Here is a 25,741-nt window from a genome sequence, read left to right as displayed (position 1 = left end):
TTTGTTTTTTTGTTTTTTTTCTGTTATGTGTTGTTTAGTTTTCGCTTATTTTCTTTTCTGTTTTTTAGATATTTTTACAGTTTTCTCTAAGTTGTGGCAGTTCATTTGGTTTTAGTAAACTGCTCTGTTTTCCTTGTTAATCAGAGTCTATGTAATATAGACTCATGTATTTTTCGTTCATTGTAGTTTTGTTTTACTCAATCAAGAATTTTCCTTAGGTTCAGATTTCCGTTTTCATCATATTCTATTAAAATCCAACTCCTCCATCAACATTTTCTCGTTAGACACGAGCTCATCCATCTATACATTTTACTTATTCTAACCCATCTTTATACTTGTTTATAACCGCCATACCCACCCTAGAGAGGGATTAAAATTACTTTATTCTCTTAAATGTATGGACTATAAAGTGAATAAACTATTTATAGAGCTTAAAGGAAAAATGAGACACCTTAAAGCCCATGTTTGTTGTCAAAAGTGGTCAAGGATCAGGTATGAACACCCACCTTTCCATGAGAGTGGGTTCAAATTCCTCTTAAGCAACTTTGTCTTGAGTAGGTGCAACTGAATGGAACTTCTTGCAGTTTACACCTATGTATCAATCCTCAAGGTAGACGTCGGCAAGAAACTTAAGCATGGCATATTGAAGATGACTCTCTGTTCTACCTCTTTTATTATTAAAAATAAATAAAGGAAAACCATATTTATAACCCAAATCATAAACTTCCAAAGAGAAAACAAAAAGTCAATTGCAGTCTTGCTGAGCGACCTCTAAATTATACACAATTTTCAGAAGAAACTGTATGCACTTGCAACAATCAACCAACATGATGGGTTTGAGCAATATAAAAACACAGAAACCAGAGAAAAAAAAGAAAATCACTACTGTATTGAATAGAAGAATACTCTGAACACAGATCACACATTCAAATGCACACAAAGAAACAATCTACATTATATAAAGACTGTAGTATAGCAGCTAGAAAATCTGTACACATTGTCTATTGTCTACAATATTAGTATAAACATACAAATGCACATAGAGAAACACTACCCAAAGAACAACACAATAAGACCCGCATAGCAAAAAGGACAAACAAAGATAAGCGACACAAGATCCTGTAACATGCCATGCTTGGCTGTAATAAATTTCTTAATTCTTTAGAAAGTAAAGTGTGCGAAAATTAAAATATTGAGTTCATTGAAAAAATAAAGTTACCAAGAATTTTTTTGCAGTGGGAATAAAATCCTCCAATTGTCCAACTGGTTTCTTTGAATCTATATTCATCCATAGCATCAGTGGTGCACTAAATTGATTGAACATAACATTTAAATGGAAAAAAAAAGAAAAAATGTAATAGCTTATTAAAATCACAAAAAATAACTGAAAGACAAATATAGTGAATGATTAAAAAGAACAAAAATATAAAAATCAAAACCACAAAATACGATATGTAGATACCTTACTTGAGAAAATGATGGTTTCTTAATTTCCTTCGGACTATGATGTTACAATGTTAGACTCCAAATTCATACGTCTGAAAACTCAACAAAATTAGAACTATAATATAAACTCTAGAAGTTATCATGAAAAATGGAGATTCATGGCGCTTAGTTGAAGTATTAATTACCTTTTCAGAGTGGTATTAAGATCACCGTCCCAACGAAGATCTTCTTGACTCCATCCAAATCGTACTTGTGAGAGAGAGGGTGTGATTAAATTTCCATGACAAAAAGTTTGCATATTGGGACATCTAATCACACTTGCTTTTTCAAGGGCTGGAAACTTGAAGTTGTAACTTTCCCGGCAAAAGCTTCTAAGCCTTAGTAAGTGCTCCAAGTACAATTCTTTCAATTCCATAAAAACTATCTCAATTGCATCATCACCTTTATTTTCTTCTAATTTCGTAAAAACGGCATCATCTTCTTCAAATTCCATAGAAACTGAATCACTAATATTCTTATGCTTGCCAAGGGCGCCACCTCTATGACTCTTTACAACAATGTTCTCTATGTTAATAGACCTCGATATTTCAAGCACTTTAAGTTGTCGAAGCTCTTTGGCCACAACAAATGGAAATACATCATGCAGGGCACGACATCCAATAATTTGTATTTTATTTAGCTTGTGAAAAGAATTTGGACCTTGCAGGTTGTTCCATATTGATTGCAAACCACTCATGCCATTGATAAACAGTGTCTCCAAGTTTGGGAATGTAGCCTACCATCAGCAACATATCAACATATACTCTAAGTAAATGTATAAGTATGTATTTGTTAGATTCAATATGGAAGTCTAACATGCTCACCTTCTCTTGTTGGACAAATATCTCCACCAAAGCAGGACAAGATAGAATCTCAAGATGTTTCAGTTTTGTTAGTGCTCTAGCTGTGGAGGATGAGAACAAACTTTCTGTGTGATTACGATAATCGTCCTCAATCAAATTCTTCAAGTTTTTACTGTAAAAGGGGACTCGCAATTTTTCATCCCATATCTTCCCATGTGAACCGATGTTAGACAACCTCAAGTCTTCAAGGTTGGGCATTGCAACCTATTAGCATTCACAATCATATCAAAATAGTATTCTACTTGTTTATTGATAGGGTAAAGAACATTATTAAGATAAATCATATTATTTGCATAGCTATAATGAGCTAGAGAATGAGTTAGAAAATGAAATCTATGCAGACATTGAAACTTGAGTAAATTAAATGGATTGGGTTCATATTCCACATTATAGATTAAAAACCAGCATGATTGGAAGTAGTCATATACCTTTTCATTGAACAAATTATTAAGTTCATCATCCTTTTGACCATTTTTACCCCTCAATCCAAGTTGTGCTATGGTGGTTAAGTTTAGATTACCAGAAGACTTCAAATTGGGACATCCAATCACCTCTACTGTTTGCAATGATGGAAATTTGAAGTTGTAACCTTCTTGGCAAAACTTTGTGAGCTTTGGCAAATATTCCAATTTTAATTGCTCCAATTTTGTGAAAGTAATGTTATCTGGTGCGCCTTGAATATCTTCAACAATCATCTCTATCATAGACATGGATATTTCAAGCACTTGGAGCTGGAGAAGCTCCTTAGCCATAGCAGTAGGAAAAACATTACGCAAGGCATGACATCTAGTAATTTTTATTGTTTTCAGATTGTTTACAGAATTCGGAGCTTGTTGATTGTGCCATATTGACTTCAAACGATTCATGTTGATGATAACCAGCATATCCAATTTTGGGGAAGTAACCTGCCATCAATAACACAAATATAGATTTGAGCTAATACATCGGCATCAGATCTAAGAGACAAAACAATTATAAGCAATGCCAACAAGTAGCAATAGGCAGGTTAAATGATATTTCCAATAGGTGATTAAAAAAATCAAATTTGTTTCTACATTGAAACTTGTGTAAGGGTTAATGACAAAGTGCATAGTATTCTCTTTGAGGAAACTTGTAGGAGTTCAATATTTACATTGCATAAAAACATTAAACAATGAAGAATAAATAATGTGTTGATTACCTTTTGATTGAATAATGGCAACGAAATTGATCCATCATCCTTATCTATTTCCAATGGCAAACTAAAACTGCAAAGATTAGGTAGTGTATCCAAGGTAAGAGAATGCAATTTAGGGAGCACAATCATGGGAAATTCTTTCCCATCCTCAAATTTTTCCTCCGATATGATCTCTTCTAGAACATTACAGTGGGAAATTTTCATTTCCTGAAGTTGAGAAAGGTTTTTAGCAAGGGCATACGGAAGTAGTTTCTTCAACTTATAACAACTTTGGACATTAATAACTTGAAGATTTTCAAAAAACTGTGTACCAATGTCTTCCATATGATTCAGATTTTCATTCTCAAACTTTTCCTTTGATATGATCTCTTCCATATTTGTACAGTCAAAAATTTCCATCTCTTGAAGTTGAGAAAGGTTTTTAGCAAGGGAATATGGAAGTAATATCTTCAATTTATAACAACCCTGGACTTTAAGAACTTGAAGTTTTTCAAAAACATGCGTGCCAATGTCTTTCACATTGTGAAGATTTTCATCCTCAATTTTTTTCTCAGATATGATCTCTTCCATATCTGTACAGTCAAAAATTTCAATCTCCTGAAGTTGAGAAAGGTTTTTAGCAAGGGAATATGGAAGTAATATCTTCAATTTATGACAGCCATGGACTTTAATAATTTGAAGTTTATAAAAAAAAAGTGTGTCAGTGTCTTTCATATTATGTAGATTTTCATCCTCATATATGATCTCTTCCATAACCGTACAGTTGACAATCTCCATCTCCTGAAGTTGAGAAAGTTTTTTAGCGAGGGAATACGGAAGCAACTTCTTCAATTTATGACAACCATGGACTTTAATAACTCGGAGTTTTTCAAAACAATGTATGGCATTGTCTGTTATATTATGCAGATTTTCATCCTCAAGTTTTTCCTCACATACGATCTCTTCCATGGCAGTACAATCGAAAATTTCCATGTGTTGAAGTTGAGCAAGGTTTTTTGCCACAGAATACGAAAGTAATTTCTTCAACTTACAACAACCTTGGACTTTAAAAACTTGCAGGTTTTCAAAACATTGTGCTGCAAGTGGACCATAGCTTATATCTTCCAGATTATGCAGATTCCAGAGAATCAGTGTCTGTTTTGCAAATGGACCATACATATTACGCAGATCACAAAGAATCAGTGTCTCCAAATTGTAGAAAGCGTCACTGTTTTGGACATATAAATGTCTCAAATGTTGAAAAGCTTCCCTATTCAGTTCATAAAACACATCATCAGAAAAGTTAATTTTAGCTAAGCTCAAGTCCTTAATTGTAGTGAATAGCATTTGTATCCCATGGTTTAAAAAAATCTCTGTATTCAAAGAGTCAACAAGCTTAAGAGTTGTTGAAATTTCCCGAGCATCGCAAGACCAAAATGAAGACCACTTCCACATATTGCCAATAGATATGTTGTATCGTTGTAGCTGTTTAAATACATCCATATCTGTAGGTAAAACTGAAGCATCATGGATTGACAAGTCCAAAGTTGTAAGCCGGTCCAATTTCCTTAGCTCACCTAGACTTGGGTTGTTGCTTTGGCTTTCTACTCCTTCAGCCTCCCATTGTATATTACAATTCCCCATATACAACTCTTCCAAGTACACTAAGCTATATATAAGATATCTGGGGACGCTTTTTAACTGATAGCAGTTTGTTAAATTCAACATTCGAAGGCGAGTCAATTGCCCTATTTCTTTTGGGAGCTCTTGAAGTTTAGATCTTTCAAGGGAGAGAATTTCTAAACTTGTGAGTTCTGCAACCATTGTTATATCATCCAATACACACTCATATAGATTCAATGATCTAAGGTTTTTCAAGAGACGAAAAGAAGGAGGTGGGGAAGGCGCAAAGCTCATTCGATGTAAATTAAGAACCTTCACTTCTCCCATCCCAGCAAAAAAGTTATCAGGGATTGTCAATTGGCCAAGATTACTTTTCAGTGACATTTGCTTCAACTCTGGACAATCTAGCTTCTTAGGAACCTCATCTAAACTATAACAAGGCAAATTAATATAATGACATTTTTTAAGTTGATCTATATCCCATTGTTCTTTTTGTGTAAACTTTGGTACTTCATAAGTCAGGTGAGTCCTTGAGGATATTGCTTTGGCCGTGTCACGAACACTATCATGCATTCTAACATACTCAATTTCCACTTCAAGCAACAATGAAGATGCCCTAAGATCATCAATAAATTTGTAATAATTATTTCTTGCCTTTGTTAATTGGTGTGAATCTCCATATAACCCCCAATAGCATGAAAATAGTTCTCCAGTGTGTATACGGCCAGGTCCAAGTGAAACAATGAATAAGAACAATGTCCTCAGTTCATCACTTTCTAAATAACGATAGCCTAATTCCAAAGGGCACACAACTTTTTCAAAATGTCCCTTTTCATTCATCCCTTTCAATTGCTTCAAAGCATCCTTCCATGTAGAGAGGTCCTTTGTTCTTAAAGCCTTTGCTACAACAACTATAAAAAGGGGGAAACCATTGCAGCACTTAGGCACATTTTGTACAATGGAATTTATTTCATCCAATTCGACAACACTTTTGTTTGTGGAAATTGATTTGATTGCTTGATCCGCAATCTTCTCAAACAACTTCCAACTATCCTCATCAGATAGAACCTCAAGTCTAAAATTATTTTGAGTACCCATTTGACGTTTAAGAACATTAAGACGTTCAGACGTCAACAATAACTTGCATCCTTTATGGTCATCACCAAAAGGAATCCCCAGTTCTGCCAAATCAACTTGCCCCCAAATATCATCCAAAATAACAAGAATATTCTTCTCCTTGCTTATCCTTCCACGCAATTTTTGCATTCTCTCTTCTTTAGTCTCTTCATCAAATTTCAAAGCCAAGGCATCAGCAATTTGGCCTTGAATATTTTCCACATTTGGAGAATCAGTTACCTCAGCCATAGCTACAACATCAAAAGAACCATCTTTCAGGACTTCTTTAGCTAGCTCCTTCATCAGTGTTGTTTTGCCCACGCCATCAATCCCATACAACCCAATCTTGCAGATGTTAGGATCTTTCAACACTTGTTGAATTTCTTTTATTGTTGGTGGTTTAGAAATTTTGTCAAAGTTTCCTTCAGATAGGACCCGATAAATCTCTTGTGTCATCTTTTGCAATTTCTTGCTATGCTGGAGCCTAAACTGTATATTAGGAATGTGTATCGGATAATTTTCTTGAAAATCATTGAAAATAAGATTATTTGCCTCAGCAATTGTTTCATCCACTTTCTTCAGCCAAATCTGGACATTGTTTAGAATTTTTTCTCCATTTCTTTTAGCTTCATCAACAGTTTCTTGCACACTACTTTTTCTTCCCTTCAGGTTTTGAACCTCGATTATGAGCTTTTCTTGGTTACTTTTGTAGGAGGTTATGTATCCTAATTGACTTCTAACATATTCAGTCGCAGATTCACCTAATTTAAAATCCATTGCCACCACTTTCTTCTTGACTTTCTACTATTTTAAACCAAAACAAAACCCTGGAATGTATTAAAAGGAGCGAATCAAAATTAATCAACTGAAAATCACTCTTAACTCTATTGATGGGTTTATTTAATACCACATAACAAAGTGAAGAACTATGTGATAGACCTCTTATATATAAACAATATAAGAGGACAAACCAGAAGTAAAGATTCTACAGGGTCTATAATAAATAAGACAGTTATTATAATAATTGTTGACAATTTTCTTAATCAATTTGGCAGTTTTTAGTGTTTTATGTGGGACAAGCATAACTGTCTTTAGGCAGTTATGAGGACAGCAGAAAAATAGGGAAAGGGGAGGAAAAAAAGGATTAGACTAGAGAGAAAAATCAGGAAAGGGAGAGACAAGGCACTCAGTAACTTCGAAAATGTGTACTATCCTAAGGGTTGTTCTATTTCAGTTTCTGTGTTCTATGTATTCTGGTAAAGTTGGAAGGCTTGTTGGCAATGCGGGAAACCATAGCGAAAAACACTGAACATTCAAACGCAGTGCAAGCATTTGGTGGAACATTCTGGAGCAAAGGAAGCTATAGATCTACCCACAAAGACCAAAGACAAAGCATTTAAAACATTAAAAGTTGGAAGCAATAGAGAAATCCAAGGACTTGACAACACTCTCGGTGGAAGAGCTTGAAGCGCATGAGCAGCGGAGAAGGAAGAAGAAGGAGGAATCCCTTGATCAAGCACTCCAAGCAAAGGCAACCATTAGGGAGAAGAAGGTTCCTTATACTCAGAACACTCGAGGCCGAGGTGGTAGAGGCAGAGGAGGATATGAAAGAGGTCAAGAACAGGTCGGCCAACAAAACTGGCGTGACCAAGGACAAGGTGGAGGTCGAGGTGGTAGAGGCCGAGGAGGTCAGTCGAACAACTCAGGAGTTGAGTACTTCAAATGTGGTAAGTATGGTCATTTTGCCAAAGACTACTACTCAGGAGTCAAATGTTACAATCGTGGGAAGGTTGGACATTTCGCAAAGGATTGTCGATCTGAAAGCAAGAAGGAAACGAACTTCCTTTTTGAGGATGCTAAGGAAGAAGGAATATTGATGATGTCCGGGAAATCAGGTGCCGAGCTAAGTCTGAGCTATTCTGACAACTCAGTTTGGTACCTTGATACAGGAGCAAGCAACCACATGAGTGGGGACGAGAATCTTTTTAAGGAGTTCACCAAAGTTGAGGCTGGACACGTATCATTTGGAGATGCATCAAAGGTGGTAGCAAAAGGTCAAGGTACAATCTGGTACCTACAGAAGAACAACCGAGTTGGAGAAATCAGAGACATGTACTTTGTACCCGATCTCAAGAGCAACATATTGAGCATGGGCTAACTAATGGAGAAAGGCTACTCGGTTCTTATGAAAGACTGAGTACTATACTTAAAAGACAAGTCAGATCGATTGATTGCCCAAGTAGAGATGAAGAAGAACAGGATGTACAAGCTGGACTTGAAAATAGTCCAAGAGAGATGCTTGAAACTTGACGTGAAGGATGAAGCTATTGTGGCACTTCCGGTTTGGCCACTTGCATTTTGGTGGACTTGCCGAGTTGGTGAAAAAGGAGATGGTGCGAGGACTCCCGACTGTGGAGTTTGAAAAGAAATTCTGTGAAGAGTGCATGCTCGAGAAGCATCCAAGGACCTCATTTCCAAGGACTGCCGAGTACCGGGCAAAGGAACAACTCAGATTAATTCACACAGACATTTGTGGACTAATTACCCCTGAATCTTTCAGTGGGAAAAGGTATTTCATTTCTTTCATAGATGATTTTTCAAGAAAAACATGGGTGTATTTTTTGAAGGAGAAATCCGAGGTGTTCCAAGTGTTTAAAAGGTTCAAAACAATGGTTGAAAAGGAAACCGACATGCCTATCAAATCTGTTAGGTCTGACCGAGGAGGCGAGTTCATCTCACCCGAGCTCATGAAATATTGTGAGGAGTAAGGCATAAGGAGATTTCTGACAGCACCATATTCACCCCAACAGAATGGAGTAGTTGAGAGGAAAAATCGAACCATACTTGACATGGTTCGTACAATGTTGAAAAGCAAGAACGTGCCTAAGGAGTTCTGGGTGGAAGCAGTGCAATGTGTCATCTATGTGCAAAATAGATGTCCACATGCTAAGCTGAATGAGAAGACACCGCTAGAAGTCTGGAGTGGAAGAAAGCCGAGTGTGTCTCACCTCAAAGTGTTTAGCAGCATTGCTTATGATCATGTTCCAGCTCAACAAAGGACCAAACTTGAAGATCGGAGCAAGAAGTACGTGTTTATTGGGTACAATGAAAAAACCAAGGCGTATAGGTTGTTCAACCCAATAATAAAGAAGGTGATTATGAGCCGAGATGTTCAAGTTGATGAAGAGAGCGAGTGGAAGTGGAACAACTCGGAGAAGGAGTCTAAAAGCTTGGAAGTAGATACACCACCAGCTATGAGAGATCATGAGACTTCTGATGGAGAAGATGAACCTCTACAGCCTAGAGCGCGAAGCTTGTAAGACATATACAACTTGACTGACGAAGTACATGTTGTATGTTTCTTGGCAGATTTGGAAGACTTGAGCTTTGAAGAGGCCGTGTAGAAGAGAAGTGGCAAATGGCAATGAATGAAGAGATCAGAGCAATCGAACGCAACAACACGTGGGAGCTAACCGATATGCCCAAAGGAGCTCGGCCAATTGGCATAAAGTGGGTGTACAAGAAGAAAACAAACGCTGAAGGAGAAGTTGAGCGATATAAAGCTCGACTCGTAGTGAAGGGGTATAAGCAGAAGGAAGGAAGAAGTATTCGCTCCAATGACGAGGATGGAAACAATCAGGTTGTTGATTTCCTTAGTAGCTCAACACAGATGGACAATCTCGCAGATGGATGTGAAGTCAACATTTCTGAATGGAGTCTTGGAGGAGGAAGTATATGTTGAACAACCACTTGGATACATGCGAATACGCGAAGAGAAGAAAGTGTTGAGATTGAAGAAGGCACTTTATGGCTTGAAGTAAGCTCCACGAGCATGGAATGAAAGAATTGACACCTACTTCGAGAAGAATGGGTATGAGCAGTGCCCTTATGAACATGCTCTTTACATAAAGAAGAAAGGAGAAGATGTGATGTTCATTGCGCTCTATGTCGATGACCTTATCTTCACGGGGAATAATGCTGAGCTAATTGAAGCATTTAAAGAAGTGATGAAGAAGGAGTTCGAGATGACCGACTTATGTCTTATGAAGTATTTCCTTGGTTTAGAAGTTGTTCAAGGGAAGGACGGCATCTTTGTGTCGCAAGAAAGGTATGCTGAGGAGGTCTTAAAGAAGTTTAAGATGACGAGTTGTAACCCGGTTTCCACCCCTATGGAACCAGGCACAAAACTTTCTAAATATGCAGATAGAGACCGAGTTGATGCGAGCAAATACCGAAGTCTGATTGGAAGTCTCAGGTATTTTACAAATACTAGACCATATTTAATGCTGAGTGTTGGAATAGCAAGTCGGTATAAGGAGGAACCGAGGTATACTCATTAGAAGGCCCTAAAGAGAATTCTAAGGTACGTGAGAGGAACAATGTCACTTGGTCTGATATATAGTAGGACGGATGACTACCGACTAGTCGGCTACTCAGACAGTGACTGGTGTGGAAATGTTGATGACCGGAAAAGCACATCCGGATATGTATTCTTCATGGGGAGCACAGCGTTCTCCTGACTTTCAAAGAAACAACCCATTGTAACACTATCAACATGTGAAGCAGAGTACGTTGCAGCATCCTGGAGTGTCTGCCATGCAGTTTGGCTTAGAAACCTTCTAAGCAAACTGGAATTGAAGCAAGAAAAGGGGATTGTGATCCGAGTTGATAACAAGTCGGCCATTGAATTGGCAAAGAACTCGGTCAATCATATGAGAAGCAAGCACATTGATGTTCGTTTTCACTTCATTCGAGAACAAGTGAAAGAAGGAAATGTAGAGTTAGAGCACGTCGAAAGTCGAGCATAAGCTACAGATATGTTTACAAAGCCACTGCCATCCTCTCTGTTCGAGAATAACAAGATGATACTCGGAATGAAGGACAAGAAGAGCATTTAAGTTTAGGGGGGGATTTTGTTGTGTAAACTTAAATGTGGGTAGTTGGAAGTTGCTATATTAATTGTCTAGAAGATTGCAAAAGGTTAAGAGTGGGTCTATCTATGATTAAGCATGCAATAGAGTTCATTAATTGTGAGTTAGGTAGTGATTATATTTAATGAAGGTAGTTGAAGGATCATGTCCAAAGGTCTATAAAAGGACCATGTAGTGCTTCATTTCAAGATACAACAAATCTGAATACAAAGAGTGTTTATCTAGATAGACTTGTTTGTCAACCGTTATTAGCATGGTTCTGACCCATGAGTGTATCGTCTCTGGTAAGTGAAGGGAATGGAATCACTTCAAAACAATACATGGACACGTAGATATGTTTGTTCTGGATTGGTTAGTTATAAATGGATTTTCAAACAAAAGAATGGAAATCCAGGAATTGATCAAGGACGATTCAAAGCAAGATTGGTGGCTACAAGTTTTACTTAGACAAAGTGTGTTGTTTGTAATGATGTTCCTGTAGGAGATATAGGTGAGACCATCTACATGAAACAACTAAATTATTGGTGGCTAAGGATAATGGTTTATGAGTTGACAGTGCAAAGTTAAATTATTATCGTCTATTATAATAACAAAAATGTCGTCCAAGAACCACCAAGTTTACAAATGAAAGAAAAAACACATTCACATCAAACTATATTTTATGAGAGAATTGCTAAGCATTTATTGTGGTGATGAAGGTCTCCAAAGATCACAATCCCTCTTGTATGATTACTAAAGTTATCGTGTGATATGTTCTTCTTTTCTTGATTTTGAATCTTGTTCTTAAATTATTTGTTTCAGATGATATTGAATTTTATTATACCCCGTATGTTTATTAATTTTATAATTACTAACTTAACGTAACACCAAAGATTATTTTTCTACAAACTTTATCTTTGAACAAAATAAAACTAATAATGTTAATTAGATAAAAATAAATATATCATTCGTAATATATTCTGTTGCTAAAATATATGAATATTTTTTATATATTATTGAAATATATAGAATTTTCGTTAACCTTTAAAGAATTTATTTATCTATTTTGAATTTTAAAATATAATTAAAAGTAAAATAGATGTAAATATAAATGTATACATAAAAAAAAATCTACTTATATAAGGAAATTCTTCATATATTGAACAAATAATTTATTTGGATACCTTCGTATATTTGTACAAAATATAATAATAAATTAATAAATTAGTTGTATATTTTATAATTATTTCCTATATTTTATAGAAAAAAATTATAATTGGGTAGTAGTATAACTTTTTGACGGCGCTAATATAAAATACTTAGTTCATTCAATTTTTCCCATATAAAAAATATTTCATCTTTAAACTTTTTATTTTGTATTTTATTGAATTTTAATTAATATATTATTTTTAAATGATATAAGGGATGTGAGTATAATTGAATTAAAAGTGCAAGTAAAGCTAGTTTTGTTTTAAATAAAAATTCTTCCTTTTTCTTGTCTTCACATTTTACAACCTATATTTTTCTTACATTCATCACATTATTCATGTTTTCTTGTTATTCCCTTATAATTACAAGAAAACTACCCCACTTCAGCATATTCAAAATTAATTGTAACAAAAAAACATACACAACTAATTTATCCAATTGCCACCTTTTTATATAACAATGCAGAGAGCATTCCTTGACAACATAAAACTCTCTTTCCATAGAATTTATTTTGCATTGATGCTTGAAATTTTGTTTATCATGCTACCATTTTCACATTCATGTCATTTATTTTAAAAATAATATGATAAACCATTTAAGTTTTCCTTTGGATTAAAATCAAGCATGTAGTTAGTGTATTATCAAAGCATCAACAAATATTATCAGCAACAAAATGAGGAGCAAATAGATCATCCAATTAGATAAAAATACTCCTATCATTTAGAATATTGCTATATTTTTTAGGAGAAAGAAGATGGAAGAAAAGGAATAAGATAAGGGTTTAGAAATAATGTGATGTAATGGTTAAACCTTACACAGATGATGAACACAAGAAACAGCAAATAATAATCCTTTTTCTTCTTTTCTCTTCTCTTCTCTTCTCTTCTGCTATAGCTTCATCAAACATGGAAATGCAAATGATTTTTAAAATTTATTTAACATTAGTAGTGGAATCAAGAATGGAGATGACTAAAAGCAACAAAAAGAATATACCATGCTGAAGAGGGTTTAAGAATTGATGCTATGACATTCTTGCGGTGCAAGAATTCTTTCTTTTTCTTCTTTTTCTTTTTTTTCTTCTGTCTATTAGTAGTAGCATAAAACATTGAGAAACTAAACTTTTTATGTGTTTTTACATATTAGATCTATAGTTTCTTGATGAAACGTTAACATATTCTATACAATAAAAAACATTTATATAAATTTAGTTTAGAATCAACCCACATATATATCCTAAAAAATTTGTGGAAAATCAAAGAAACCTTTTGTATAAATTAACACTTGTTTCAAAAGAGCTGCCACCCTTTGAAAGCAAATCACATAAAATGTTATTTTCATTTAAATATTTCGTGAAACTTTACAAAACCCATATGAAAATTAGCAACAACAAAAAATCATTTGATAGGTACGTAGAAAAAGTCTAACAAATATGAAAATTTCTAATTGTGTTTAAAATACCTTTTTATAATAAAATTGTCCCACGAAACTTAACGCGAGGAGTTGTGAAATTTCTTACACATAAAGCAACTAAATCATATTTTTCTGGTTTTCCAATGACTAAATTGGAAGCGTTCCATACATTCACATACAAGATTAATTATTTATTCTTAATACAAAATTACTTATCTAAAACGGATGTCTCCCAGAAGGAACAAGTGACTTAGTTTAGGGATGTTCATTCATGTCATACTATATGCATCCAGGTACTCCTTAAACTATTTTAATAATATGTATGATGTAATTTTTTTACTATTTCTTTTGATTTTATTTAATTAAATTAAAATTTTAATAAGTAGTATCAAAGTGTTTATTACTTCTAGATTATATATATAATACCTTAATGATTCTTTTTTTGGTCTATGAACCCTAATTTATTTGAGTGTAAACCATTCACCATTTGGGTTATTCTTTCTATTGAGTTTATTAATTCAATATTTTTCCGAAGTAATCTATATTGAGTAAATTTATTTAATAAAAAATTAAACAAATGTTAGTACGATAATATTATGAGAGTAGTGTTTGCTCCAAAGAACAATACAATTTGGCCGAATTACATAGGATGACTAGGGATAGTTATAAAGTGTTTTAGTTCTATTAGAAATTAGTTTCTCTCTTTAAAGATGGAGAATTAATGTTATGTTGGATATCTTATGAGAGGTTAATTATATGATATATGCATATATGTGATGTGGTAAAATACATTTTTTATGTATATTATTAATGACTTATTTGTTTGCATGTGAACAAGTTACTAATTTGTTTGTTTTTTATATAATGTTGCCAATAGAGTTGTCAATTTGGCCCACTTTACAAGGTTTTGTTCCTAACCCACATGGGCTGAGGTCAAAAAGCTCACAGGATCAAAACTCCCCCGATTGAAAAAGTTCACATGAGTAAAATGTCCACATTGTTGGAACACACGATCTCCATTGCTCGCATCATCGGAGCAGCATCAGACGTAATCCATCGCACGTTTCAACATTGGAGAAGAGAAAAAATTGTTCTACCTAACATAGAACTTGACATCTCTGACGAGAAGAGCATCAAACGCAGATCCACACTCGCACTTCATCAGAAAACACACTAGTCCCCACAAACCTCCAACCACCACCACGGGCACATCACTGAAGCAACTACTATAGACCGTGCCCCCTCACCAGAAAACACACAGCAGCACGACAAGTCGTATCCCATCAGCACAGCGTAAACCCCCAATACTCCTCCTTGAGCATTTGCCAAAGATCGTCGCACCTCGCTGCAACTCCACCAACCTTCTCCTACTACAATGCAATAACATTGGAGAAAAGATCGTGAGCCACACGAAGCTACACATCCACAAACGTAGTCGCCAGAAAACGCACGTGAGCCACTACGAGCTCAACCCAGCTACCAATCCAAACGCAACAACCCACCGGACCTCCAAGAGCATCAACAAAAATCGCTACATCACGCAAACCACAACAACCATGGAACACCCAAATTGTACACCATAGAAGCCCAGATCCATGAGATACATCGCATGACAACCGGAGCAGATTTGCAAACCACGAAGCACCTCCTCCATACACCTATTGTAGATCACAACTCATGCACAGATCAGATCTCCATCGCACGCACTCATTTAGCTACGTGAGCACCAACCGCGACCTCATCTACATATCTAAGAGCACACTCACCATAAAACATGATCTCCACTGCAGATCTAGCGCGACTCACCATCCTTGCACTTTGTCGGACCTCCACGAACCCAGCTGTAAATTCATCGCACAAACACAACACCTACAGTGCTCGTTACATCAAATTTCTCTGTCACAATTGACAACTATTGCATTGCAAATGTCATTGCAACTTCGGCAGCCAAGGATGATTCTCCAACAAGGATACTATATTATCCTACCAAACCATAAGCTCTTAATACTACTATGATAGGAAAAAAACGCGTTATCATGAAGAACATCACTCCCTTTACCCATGAGAATCACCCTACCAATACAAAAATAAGATCAACACAAGAATATAACATGGAAACTCCAAAACTAGAGAATAACACTATGTGAAAATTTTTACAACACATAAACAACTCTCTCATACCATTTGACCCTAAGTACGTTCATACTCTCCAAAACAAGAATTTAACCAAAATCTCACCACACTCTACTACAAGAGTATAAGAAAGTAAAATATAAACTTAAAGTGTCTTTGACTTAAGGCAGCTAAAAGTATGAATGTGTAGTTCATTATCACCCACACCATTGCTTATCCTGGGTGATGTAAGACTCTTTAATAAGTATTATTTTCATCAACTCGAGAAAGAGAAACTACATAGAAATAAGATTATAAGTAGTCACTTGACTTTTATCTCTCTGAATAAGAAAAGAAAAAAAAAAGATCATAAATGCTTTGGAGGGGCCTTCTCAACTAAAGAAACACAAAAATGGTTAAGGAATTAACATGCCACTTTTGCCAGAATTAGGGACACATGTACAAATAGTATCTATGTCACTTGGTGTTTAACGAAAGGTGAACTTATGTTTTACTTTGTTCTAAAATTATTTTGGCGTTTGAACCACTTAAAAAGAATAAATGAGAAAATGTGTTCAAGAGATATTAACTTGAATCACAATATTTATTTAGATTCATTTGTAAGATCAATTGGTTACCATATAAGCTCTAGGAAAGTGAAAAACAAAAAAAACAAAAAAACATTTATGATACTAGGTTACATGGGATACAATACAAAACGACTTTTTCTCATAACATAAATAAACTATTATAATAACCTTTTTTTACTTTTTTTAATATCTTGTTTAGATAAAATAATTAAAATATCTTAAATTTCAATTTTCTGATTCGAATTAAGTAATTGAATTTTTTTTAAGATACAATTTTATTTTAAATATATATTTTAAAATCAAAATTTAAAAAGAAATAATTAAATTAAACTATTAAAATAATTTTTAATATATATATATATATATATATATATATATATATATATATATATATATATATATATATATATATATATATATATATAGTAGAGCTATCAATTTAGTCCACTCAAAAAGTTTAACTCTAGTCCATGTGGGTCAAAGCCAAAACAGACCACAAAGTCAAAAGGCCACATAAGGGGACTTCTCACTGCACCCCCAAGCCTTCTCATTATCCCCAATAATTATCCTTTTGCCCCCTAATTAATTTTTATCTCTCAGAGTGAGAGTGAGTGAAAGTAATGTAAATAAAATTTACTACGCCACCGGTACTTTCTTTTTATCTATGCAGAACTGCACTCCCAACCCCAAATATTTCCACACGTTTCGTTTCTTCTTTTCGTTCCTCCACAATTTTTTGTGTTTTCTAAACTCTGGTCCCTCTGGTCTATGGTCCCTGCCTGTCTGTGCTTCAAGCTCGGAGTGGTCGCTGTCTCTGATTCAAGCTCCCAACAATTGTCCTTGTTTTGTTATTTTTTTTTCTTTTTTTTTTAAACAGATGTCGAAATCCGCTTCAGGAAATTGTGAAACGGATGTCGACATTCGTTTCATTATTTTTTTGGGGTTTTTTTTGTGAAACGGATATCAAAATCCGTTTCAGAAATTTATGAAACGGATGTCAACATCCGTTTCGTTATTTTTTTTGTTTTTTTATGAAATGGATGTCAAAATCCGTTTCAGGAATTGTGAAACGGATTTTAACATCCGTTTTGATTTTTTTTTTTTTTTGAAATGGAAATCAAAATCCGTTTCAAAAATTTGTGAAAGGAATTTCGAAATCCTTTTGATTTTTTTTTTTTTGTTAGTTTTGGTAAATAGTCTTGTCCATTGCTGCACCCTTTGTTTTCTTCGCCTTCTGGGTAGGCATAATCCGCGTATTCACCAACCTTGGAACCGGTGTGTGCTTTCGCAATTCTTTCTTCCCAGCCATCGCTTATTGCACCGCCCTTATCAGGGACCCTATCACACCACACTTTTCTTGATCTTGATCGTGTTGCTGATCCACAACACCCACATCATCCGCAACAGCTACATCATCACGCACTCTCTCTCTCTCTCTCTCTCTCTCTCTCTCTCTCTCTCTCTCTCTCTCTCTCTCTCTCTCTCTCTCTCTCTCTCTCTCTCTCTCTCTCTCTCTCTCTCTCTCTGTTGGCTTGTTCATCACGCACTCTCTTTTTGTTGGCTTGTTCAAGCTCTTTGGCAGCAAGTTTCGAAGCTGCCTCAGCTCGAGTCTCGTGTTACCCAGATGCCATTGAAAATATGTTCTTTTTTTCTCACACTGTTTTCATGGTAGAAGTTTGATTTTTGTATAGGATATGATATAGAAATGTTGAGGAATGGAAGCAGGATTTGATGGTTTATATATATATATATATATATATATATATATATATATATATATATGAGTGAATGGATTGAAAAATGGAAAAGGGAAAGGAGAAGGTAAAGTGACACGTTAGCATGAGATTGTTCTTGATGGTGACATCTAATGTTACGTAAAGGATGTATATTATATATAATATGGATGCATTGGATTAACCTAGATATATAAGGATTATAGGAGTTTGTTCGGTCGCATAGAAACCTGACATCATCATCACATGTTTGATGAAGGTGTATATTATAGTTATGGAGGTTGCAATTTCTCTTTTTTGCTTACAATTTTTTTTCTCAACTTGCACTTTCCAGAAAATATGTGGTAAAAAAAATTGGTTCTGTTCAATTTATGTCCATCAAAATTGCCATGTTTTTAAGCTAATTTTTTCTCTTGTAGCAGCAACAGTTTGATGAAACAAGAAATTACCAAGATGTCGACAAAAGAATCGGATGTCAACACATTCATGATATTAATTTCCAACCGGATGACGTGACTGATGGTGAGGTGAGAGACATACCAGTAACGAAGTCTCTTGGAATCTATGATTCTTATGCGACGGAACCAGTAACGAAGTTTCTTGGAATCTATGATTCTTATGCGACAGAGGAAACCGGTTTCAAAGGATGTAGCAATGAAGACTATGTACCAAAATTTAAAAAAAAAAAAAACTCAAATGGATTTCGAAATCCGTTTCACAAATTCTTGAAACGAATTTCGATAACCATTTCAGAAAAAAAAATATCGAAACGGATGTTAAAATCCGTTTCACAATTTTCTGAAGCAGATTTTGACATCCGTTTCATAGAAAAACCAAAAAAATAACGAAACGGATGTCGAAATCCATTTCACAAATTCCTGAAGCGGATTTTGACATCCGTTTCAAAAAGAAAAAAGAAAAAAATAACAAAACAAGAACAACTGCTGGGAGCTTGAATCAGAGACAACGATCACTTCGAGCTTGAAGTACAGATAGGCAGGGATCATAGACAAGAGGGACCAGAGTTCAGAAAACACAAAAAATTATGGAGGAACGAAAAGAAGAAACAGAACGTGTGGAAATATTTGGGGGTTGGGGGTACAGTTCTGCAGAGATAAAAATAAAGCACCAGTGGCACACTAAATTTCATTTACATTACTTTCACCCATTCTGAGAGATAAAAACTAATTAGGGTTAAAAGGGTAATTATTGGGGGTACTAGAGAAGATTTGGAGGTGCGGTGAAAAGCCCCCTACATAAACAAAAGCTCACTGGGCCAAAAGAGTAACAAAAATGAAAATAGACAGTCTGGGCCGAAGGTCAATGGTTAATATGTTCTCACTAACAAATTTTGTTTGATCACTAGACTTTTTAAAAAAATACTCAAATAAAATTGACTGGCAGTGTTAGCAATAGTGAGTATTAATGGGTTGAATACCATGATATTTATACTTGTGCCCCATCAACAAGTAGTATCCATAACAAGTAGTATCCATACCATTGCAAGTATTCATTAAGGATATTTATATAATATCTCTTATGGATTTTACGTACAAGTACAATATTTTTGCCAATCATACTTATGTTTCTCTAGATATGAAGGACTCACTTTGTTCTGCCTTTAATTATTTGGACTCATAAGATTAATAGGTTTACAATTAATCATTCATGTTTCTTTCAAGATATCAAATATATATTTACTTTGAGAAACCACAATACCTTCTTTTGGCGGAGTCATCTCAATGACTAGAAAGTATTTGAGGCACCTAAGATCTTTGGTTTGAAAGAGTTTACAGAAATGATGCTTTAGTTGAGCGACTTCAATGGCATGTTTTTCTATAGATCACTGAATAACCACAAAGACTTTTTCATTTCAGCAATTAAAATTTATATGGGGATGAAATGATTAGCCTTAACCAAGTTCACCACAATTGAAGCAATTTGGATTAGTTGAAATTGACGTGAACATTAGAAAGAATGACAAAGAAACAAGAATGAGGTGTTTCAATTATTTTGATCTACCGGAGATGTTACATCTTGCTAAAAGATGATTGTATTCGCCAATGGCATATGTATGCAACAAGCTACATATATATTTGTCTTTGTTTCCGCTACGACAGATTTGCAGCTCTGGTTGATGTAATTATTGCTTAATGTCAATCAGTGTAGCCTCTTTTGACTAAAAACACATTCGTTCAAAAAGGTCATAGTTAATGTTACGATTGAACTGACTATAGGATTGAATTTGTTCGCTAGATGTTGTCGAAAAACCATCATCTTCCAAGTATATGGACTCATCATTGTCTTCCTCTTCACTAAGTTCATCAATGATATCTTTGACAATGCGTTTTCCTCCATAGTCATAGAACTTCCACTAACACCCCATGTGTCCATTTTCAATTTAAAAAATATCATGACTATTTGATTATATGCATATATGTCTATGAGCAATACAACATCTATAATCAAAGCCATGGCATTTATCGCAGAGAAAAAATACCTTTTCATTATCTTGAATGAAGATACAAAGTGCTTCACTTTGGTAAGTGTATCACAAATGCTTGAAGAAAGTTTAGTTTGCTAACCTTATAAAAAATTGCAGAAGAAAGTGGTTTACTCAATCATAATAGCTATGTCAATACTTCAATATGTATGCTCTTGGGGGAAAACGAATTAACCAATTAGGGGGAATGAATAGGGGGATGCTAAGCAGTCAAAGATGTTAGGAGAGACAGAAAGGGATAAAAGGAAAGAAGGGAATAGAGATATTTTCTTTCTTATTGGAGAGAGAAAACACTCTTTAGAGCTTATGCACTGGAAGGAGCTTAAGGGCTATTTTCTGATTTCCAATACAACATTTCTGCATTGATGACTCTAAATCTCAACTAAAACCAAACCCAACATCTCCAAAAAAGATAGTACGGAAAAATCTATATGATCCATTCAAGCAATTGAAGTATGAAAATAAAACACATAGTTTAGGAGCAAACCTGGAAATCCAAAAAACACACCGAAGACGAAAATCATGTCTTCCATATTGGTGTTATTTCACTGACAAAACTTCTATATGAACTCCAGAAGAGGATTGAATTGAGAAGTTTTTTTAAGCGCAGTACCCCATACAGCATCCTAGAGCACATGGAGATAGGTCAGGGCTTCAGAGAAGAACCTAACTTACAAAATAAATAACCAGTCTGCTAGTTCTAGCTCTAAGAAAATAGTTGTCTCACTTACTCCAAGTCTTCCAAGCAGTACCCAATCTACAGAAACAATACCAATAAATTCTTCATCAACTTTTCCAAACCTCTTCCTCCATTAAAAATAATATTAATAATAACAAGTCACCACAGATTTGGTTTAAAAGAACACTGAATTGTATTTTCCTGTATAAAATCAAAGCATATAAGCAATAATGGAATAGAATAAACGGTCAAGTTCAGTATATAAGGTTATCTTATCTGATTTCTTTCAGGACTCGGTGGTGTGAGGGTGGAAGTAGAAAAGAAAAGACCTTAATTCCAATGTAGTAGTATTGGCATTTCTCATCTAGTTGTCACTGGATTATTATCTTTTCCTCAGCTTCACTTGAATGAATCCTACTCCAGAGGAAGGATAACCTAATTGGCTATATATAAAAGTTGCACCTGCAAATAGTTATCACGGTACTTAGTAGCTGCCAAAACTCGTAACTGCAGAAGATCATGGAATAAATGAAGCTTCGATTAAAACAGTTGTTTTGTCAGTTCAAGAAAAAAATGGAATGCGTAGAACTAGATGCAACTTTTAGAATTGTCAACATGCATATTCAACAACCCAAGAACTGACTTCATACTCTAAAAGTTATTTTACTTGTAAAAAGTATATAGCACGACAAACCAGTGCCCTCGTCTTATTATGAGTAGAGGGTTACAGTTAAACATCTTAGGAAAACAACAAAAGTTTTGTCAAAACAGAAAAACCTTTGTTACCACGAAGGTGAACTTGATACGACATACTAAAAAGCATTCTCAGTACAGACATAAATACATATATACATGCATGCATATATAAATGAATTGTTGGAGACCCGTAAACAAAGATCAAAGAAATATTTTTATAGGTAAAATTATAGGAGAAACCACTTTGATTAAGCTTCATACTCTTTTTAATACAAGTAATCAAATTTCTTGTATATGTAATCAAATCAATAAATAATAATATACACAAACTCATAATTCTTGACAAAATTATAAACAATTATGCATGTATAGTCTCTACTACACATTTAAAACATGCCCTGAGTATCACCAGTACTCCAACACCAATGAAATCCTTCAATTTGAACCATTCCAAACACATTTCAGAATTTTACCTTACTGAATTATCTCACTGAACCCTAAACAATATTTTATGATAAAATAAAAACCAGACAGAATCATTGATAATATATTCCCTAACCAAACACATTTTAAACATTGACCAACTCTAACACTTACGTGGTCAGTACTGATCCATACAGTAGTTGAGGTATGAGGCAATGATGATAAAAAATGCTGAAATGGCACACATTATATAGTGTGGAGTGCGCTAATGATCTTTTTCTTAGACGTCATTACAACTGGTGCATCCAAGAATATTTGGTTGAAAACGGAGCCAGCTCACTTACACAATAATGACGCTGCACCAACAAAGAAGTAATGTTCGTAAAAGAAAGAAAAGAAGACTGACAGTCAGCACCGACAACGACACAACCACTGCATTTCCCTATCCATGGTCAGTATTGTGGCTTTCATTTCTTCAATATTATCATGTGATTGATCCCCTGCAAGAAACAGATGAACCTTATCTTTCACTGTAATCCAACTACAACCTGGATTTTTTTTTATTCCTTTAAAGTTTTTGGTCTTTCTTACTAAGTCACTGTCAATCTTTTCCCCAGAAGCAGAATACATGTTAGATAATACCACATAAGGAGTTGCATTGTTAGGCTCCATCTCAGTAATGTATTGAGCTGCAAGCTTAGCAAGGTCAAGACGGAGGTAAGTATTGCTTGCACCAAGAATAGCCCCCCAAACCCCAGAATGGGGCTTAAATGGCATTGAACGGATTAGATCAACAGCTTCATCAAGCAAACCTGCTCGGCCAAGGAGATCGACAATGCAAGCATAATGATCAACTTCTGGCTCAATTCCATAACGTGATTTCATGGAGTTAAATAAGTTCCATCCCTCTTCAACTAATCCTGCATGAGTACAGGCTGAAAGGACAGCAAGGAAAGTAACATGGTTAGCTTCATGACCTTCACTCTGCATTTTTTTATAGATACTGAGAGCCTCTTTGCCATAACCATTTTGTCCAAACCCATTGATGATTGAGTTATAAGAGATGACATTTGGTTCAATGACATCTAAGAAAATTCTGTGGGCATCAATCACATTCCCACACTTGGAGTAAAATGATATAAGAGAGTTTTGTACAGACAAATGATACTCTAGGTTCATTTTCAGAATACAGGTATGAATCTGTAGCCCTTCATTTAGCGCCACCAGAGCAGCTGAAGCTGCGAGGACACTACTAATAGTTAAAGGATTTGGCCTGCATTCCCAAATCATCCGAGCATACCAATGCAAAGCTTCCTCATACTCCTTATTATTTACAAACCCAGATATAATAGTCGTCCAAACAAAATCATCCTTCACTGGCAACATATTAAAAAGCTCGATGGCATTTCCAATTCTTCCACTCTTAGTAAACCCTGTGATCATGGCTGTCCAAGAGATCAAGTTTTTCTCAGGCATACTCTCAAAAACCCTATACGCAGCTTCCACTTCATTGTTATGAACGTATCCAGAAATTAAAGAATTCCAAGTAACTATATCTTTGTCGCTCAATATACAAAATACTTTGTCTGCGATGTGGGTGCAACCAAACATGCAATACATAGTAATCATGGAATTACTCAAAACACTTTCCAATTCAAATCCCAAGCGTGAAACCAGCCCATGTATCTGCATGCCCTCTGGCATTCTACAATAATTTCCGCACGCTTTAAACATGATAGTCACTGTGGTGGAATTAACATCAACCAGACCTTCCCTCCTCATGTCCTTAAACAATGAAAAGCCCTCTTGAAAGAAACCTTTCCCCATGTACCCATCTATCATTGCACTCCAAGAAACCACGTTCCTCTCAGGCATCCTGTCAAACAGCTCCCTGGCAGCAGCAACCCTCCCATCCCTGCACAGACCATCAACCATGGCACTCCAAGAAATCACATCCCTCTCAACCATGTTCTCAAAAACCTTCAACGCCTCATTCACTTCACCTGTCTTCAAATATCCATTTATCAACGCATTTGAGCAAGCAGGGTCCCGGAACTCGTGTGGAGCCTGACGGTACAGTTCCTCAGCCATGTGGAACTTCCCTGCCTTCACAAAACCCGTGACCATGGCAGCATAGGAGACCAAGTTGCGTTCAGACAACACTGAAAACAGCTCATAAGCTTTGGCTACGTTGCAACCATTGCGAATATAAGCCGAGATCATAGCGTTATATGAGACCGTAGTTCGTTGAGGCATTTGATCGAACACTTTGCGGGCGTTTTCTATTTGGCCATTTTGAGCGTAAACAGTGAGCATGGCAGTCCACGAGGCAGTGTTCTTCACGGGCATCCTGTGGAATACCGACTCTGCGTCATTAACGTTGCCATTTCGACCATTCTCTGCGATCTGTTTGTTCCACTGAATCAAAAGTTTGCTATCTCTAACACCTCTATTTATGGAGTCACTAGGTTTCGGGTTATGCTTGAATTGAAATTGCTTCAACTTAGTGATTCGTTGCTGTAAACTTCTGAAGTGCTGCTTCATATTCTAGAGCAAATTCGGGGAAGATAGATAATTAAGAGAAAATTGAAACATGAACGTTAAACATACTCCTCGCAGTTAATATACAAACTAACAAAAATAATTCAATTAAATTTTAAGAGCATTATATGGATACAAAATATAAATAATAATAATATTTAACAGAAATAAAAAAAAACGTATAAAATCATTAAAAAACAATATATTTTTTTAAAATGTGTCTTAAAATAAAAATCAACGGGAATAATTAGCTTACTGAACTTTTAAGAAATTAACATGTTCATGAAACAGATAAACTATAATCACAATAAGACTTTCTTCACACATAAATAACTTATGATGTTCTTTTAGGATTTGTGCCTGCAAATAAAATATTTGGTTGGAACTATCTCTGACAGGACAAGATGATCCAAAAGAATTATAAGTTTGTTAACGTATCTTACTTTGCAAAAGTATTGTAAGGATTTAAGAACTTTCAATCTTAAAAATGATAGACGTTTAAAGAGAATTTTGAGAACTACAATAATATAGCTAAATTCTATATTTATTAATATTTTTACTAATGTAGAAAAAATAGTATATAAACTAATATAATTAAAAGGGTACAAAAATCATACATTTCAAAGGATTTTTTTGGTTTTTAGAATTTTTTTAATCATTAATAATTGAATTAAAACTAAAATTGAGAAATA

At 35.0% G+C, this 25,741-nt stretch overlaps 3 protein-coding genes across 12 annotated transcripts; all 3 read right to left on the bottom strand.

Annotated features, from left to right (window-relative positions):
• Positions 1-1,462: 1,462 nt before the first annotated feature.
• LOC114186140 lies at positions 1,463-4,675 on the bottom strand. Its single transcript, XM_028074169.1, has 5 exons — positions 3,529-4,675; positions 2,777-3,253; positions 2,310-2,552; positions 1,632-2,221; positions 1,463-1,538 (listed from the first exon to the last, which is right to left on the bottom strand). The coding sequence occupies exons 1-5, from the start codon at positions 4,495-4,497 to the stop codon at positions 1,502-1,504; spliced, it is 2,316 nt and encodes a 771-aa protein (XP_027929970.1). The 5' UTR covers positions 4,498-4,675; the 3' UTR covers positions 1,463-1,501.
• LOC114184597 (disease resistance protein At4g27190-like) lies at positions 4,634-6,699 on the bottom strand. Its single transcript, XM_028071914.1, has 2 exons — positions 4,734-6,699; positions 4,634-4,659 (listed from the first exon to the last, which is right to left on the bottom strand). Exons 1-2 carry the CDS (start codon positions 6,697-6,699, stop codon positions 4,634-4,636), a joined length of 1,992 nt encoding a protein of 663 aa, XP_027927715.1.
• A 13,415-nt stretch (positions 6,700-20,114) lies between these two features.
• Positions 20,115-25,126, bottom strand: LOC114183552 (pentatricopeptide repeat-containing protein At1g53600, mitochondrial). 10 transcript variants are annotated; one of them, XM_028070619.1, is made up of 5 exons: positions 22,683-25,126; positions 21,442-21,851; positions 21,198-21,336; positions 20,708-20,787; positions 20,115-20,581 (listed from the first exon to the last, which is right to left on the bottom strand). In XM_028070619.1, the coding sequence occupies exon 1, from the start codon at positions 25,050-25,052 to the stop codon at positions 22,917-22,919; it is 2,136 nt and encodes a 711-aa protein (XP_027926420.1). In that variant the 5' UTR covers positions 25,053-25,126; the 3' UTR covers positions 20,115-20,581; positions 20,708-20,787; positions 21,198-21,336; positions 21,442-21,851; positions 22,683-22,916. The 10 variants fall into 10 exon arrangements, with proteins under 10 accessions (XP_027926420.1, XP_027926415.1, XP_027926421.1 ...); XM_028070614.1 differs by having other exon boundaries at positions 20,708-21,336; XM_028070620.1 differs by lacking the exon at positions 20,708-20,787.
• Between the last annotated feature and the right edge of the window lie 615 nt (positions 25,127-25,741).

The sequence above is a fragment of the Vigna unguiculata genome, chromosome 5 (assembly GCF_004118075.2).
Source record: "Vigna unguiculata cultivar IT97K-499-35 chromosome 5, ASM411807v1, whole genome shotgun sequence".
Lineage (NCBI taxonomy): Eukaryota > Viridiplantae > Streptophyta > Magnoliopsida > Fabales > Fabaceae > Vigna > Vigna unguiculata.
Note: the sequence above shows the minus strand (reverse complement) of the source record. Positions and strands in the feature narration are given on the sequence as shown.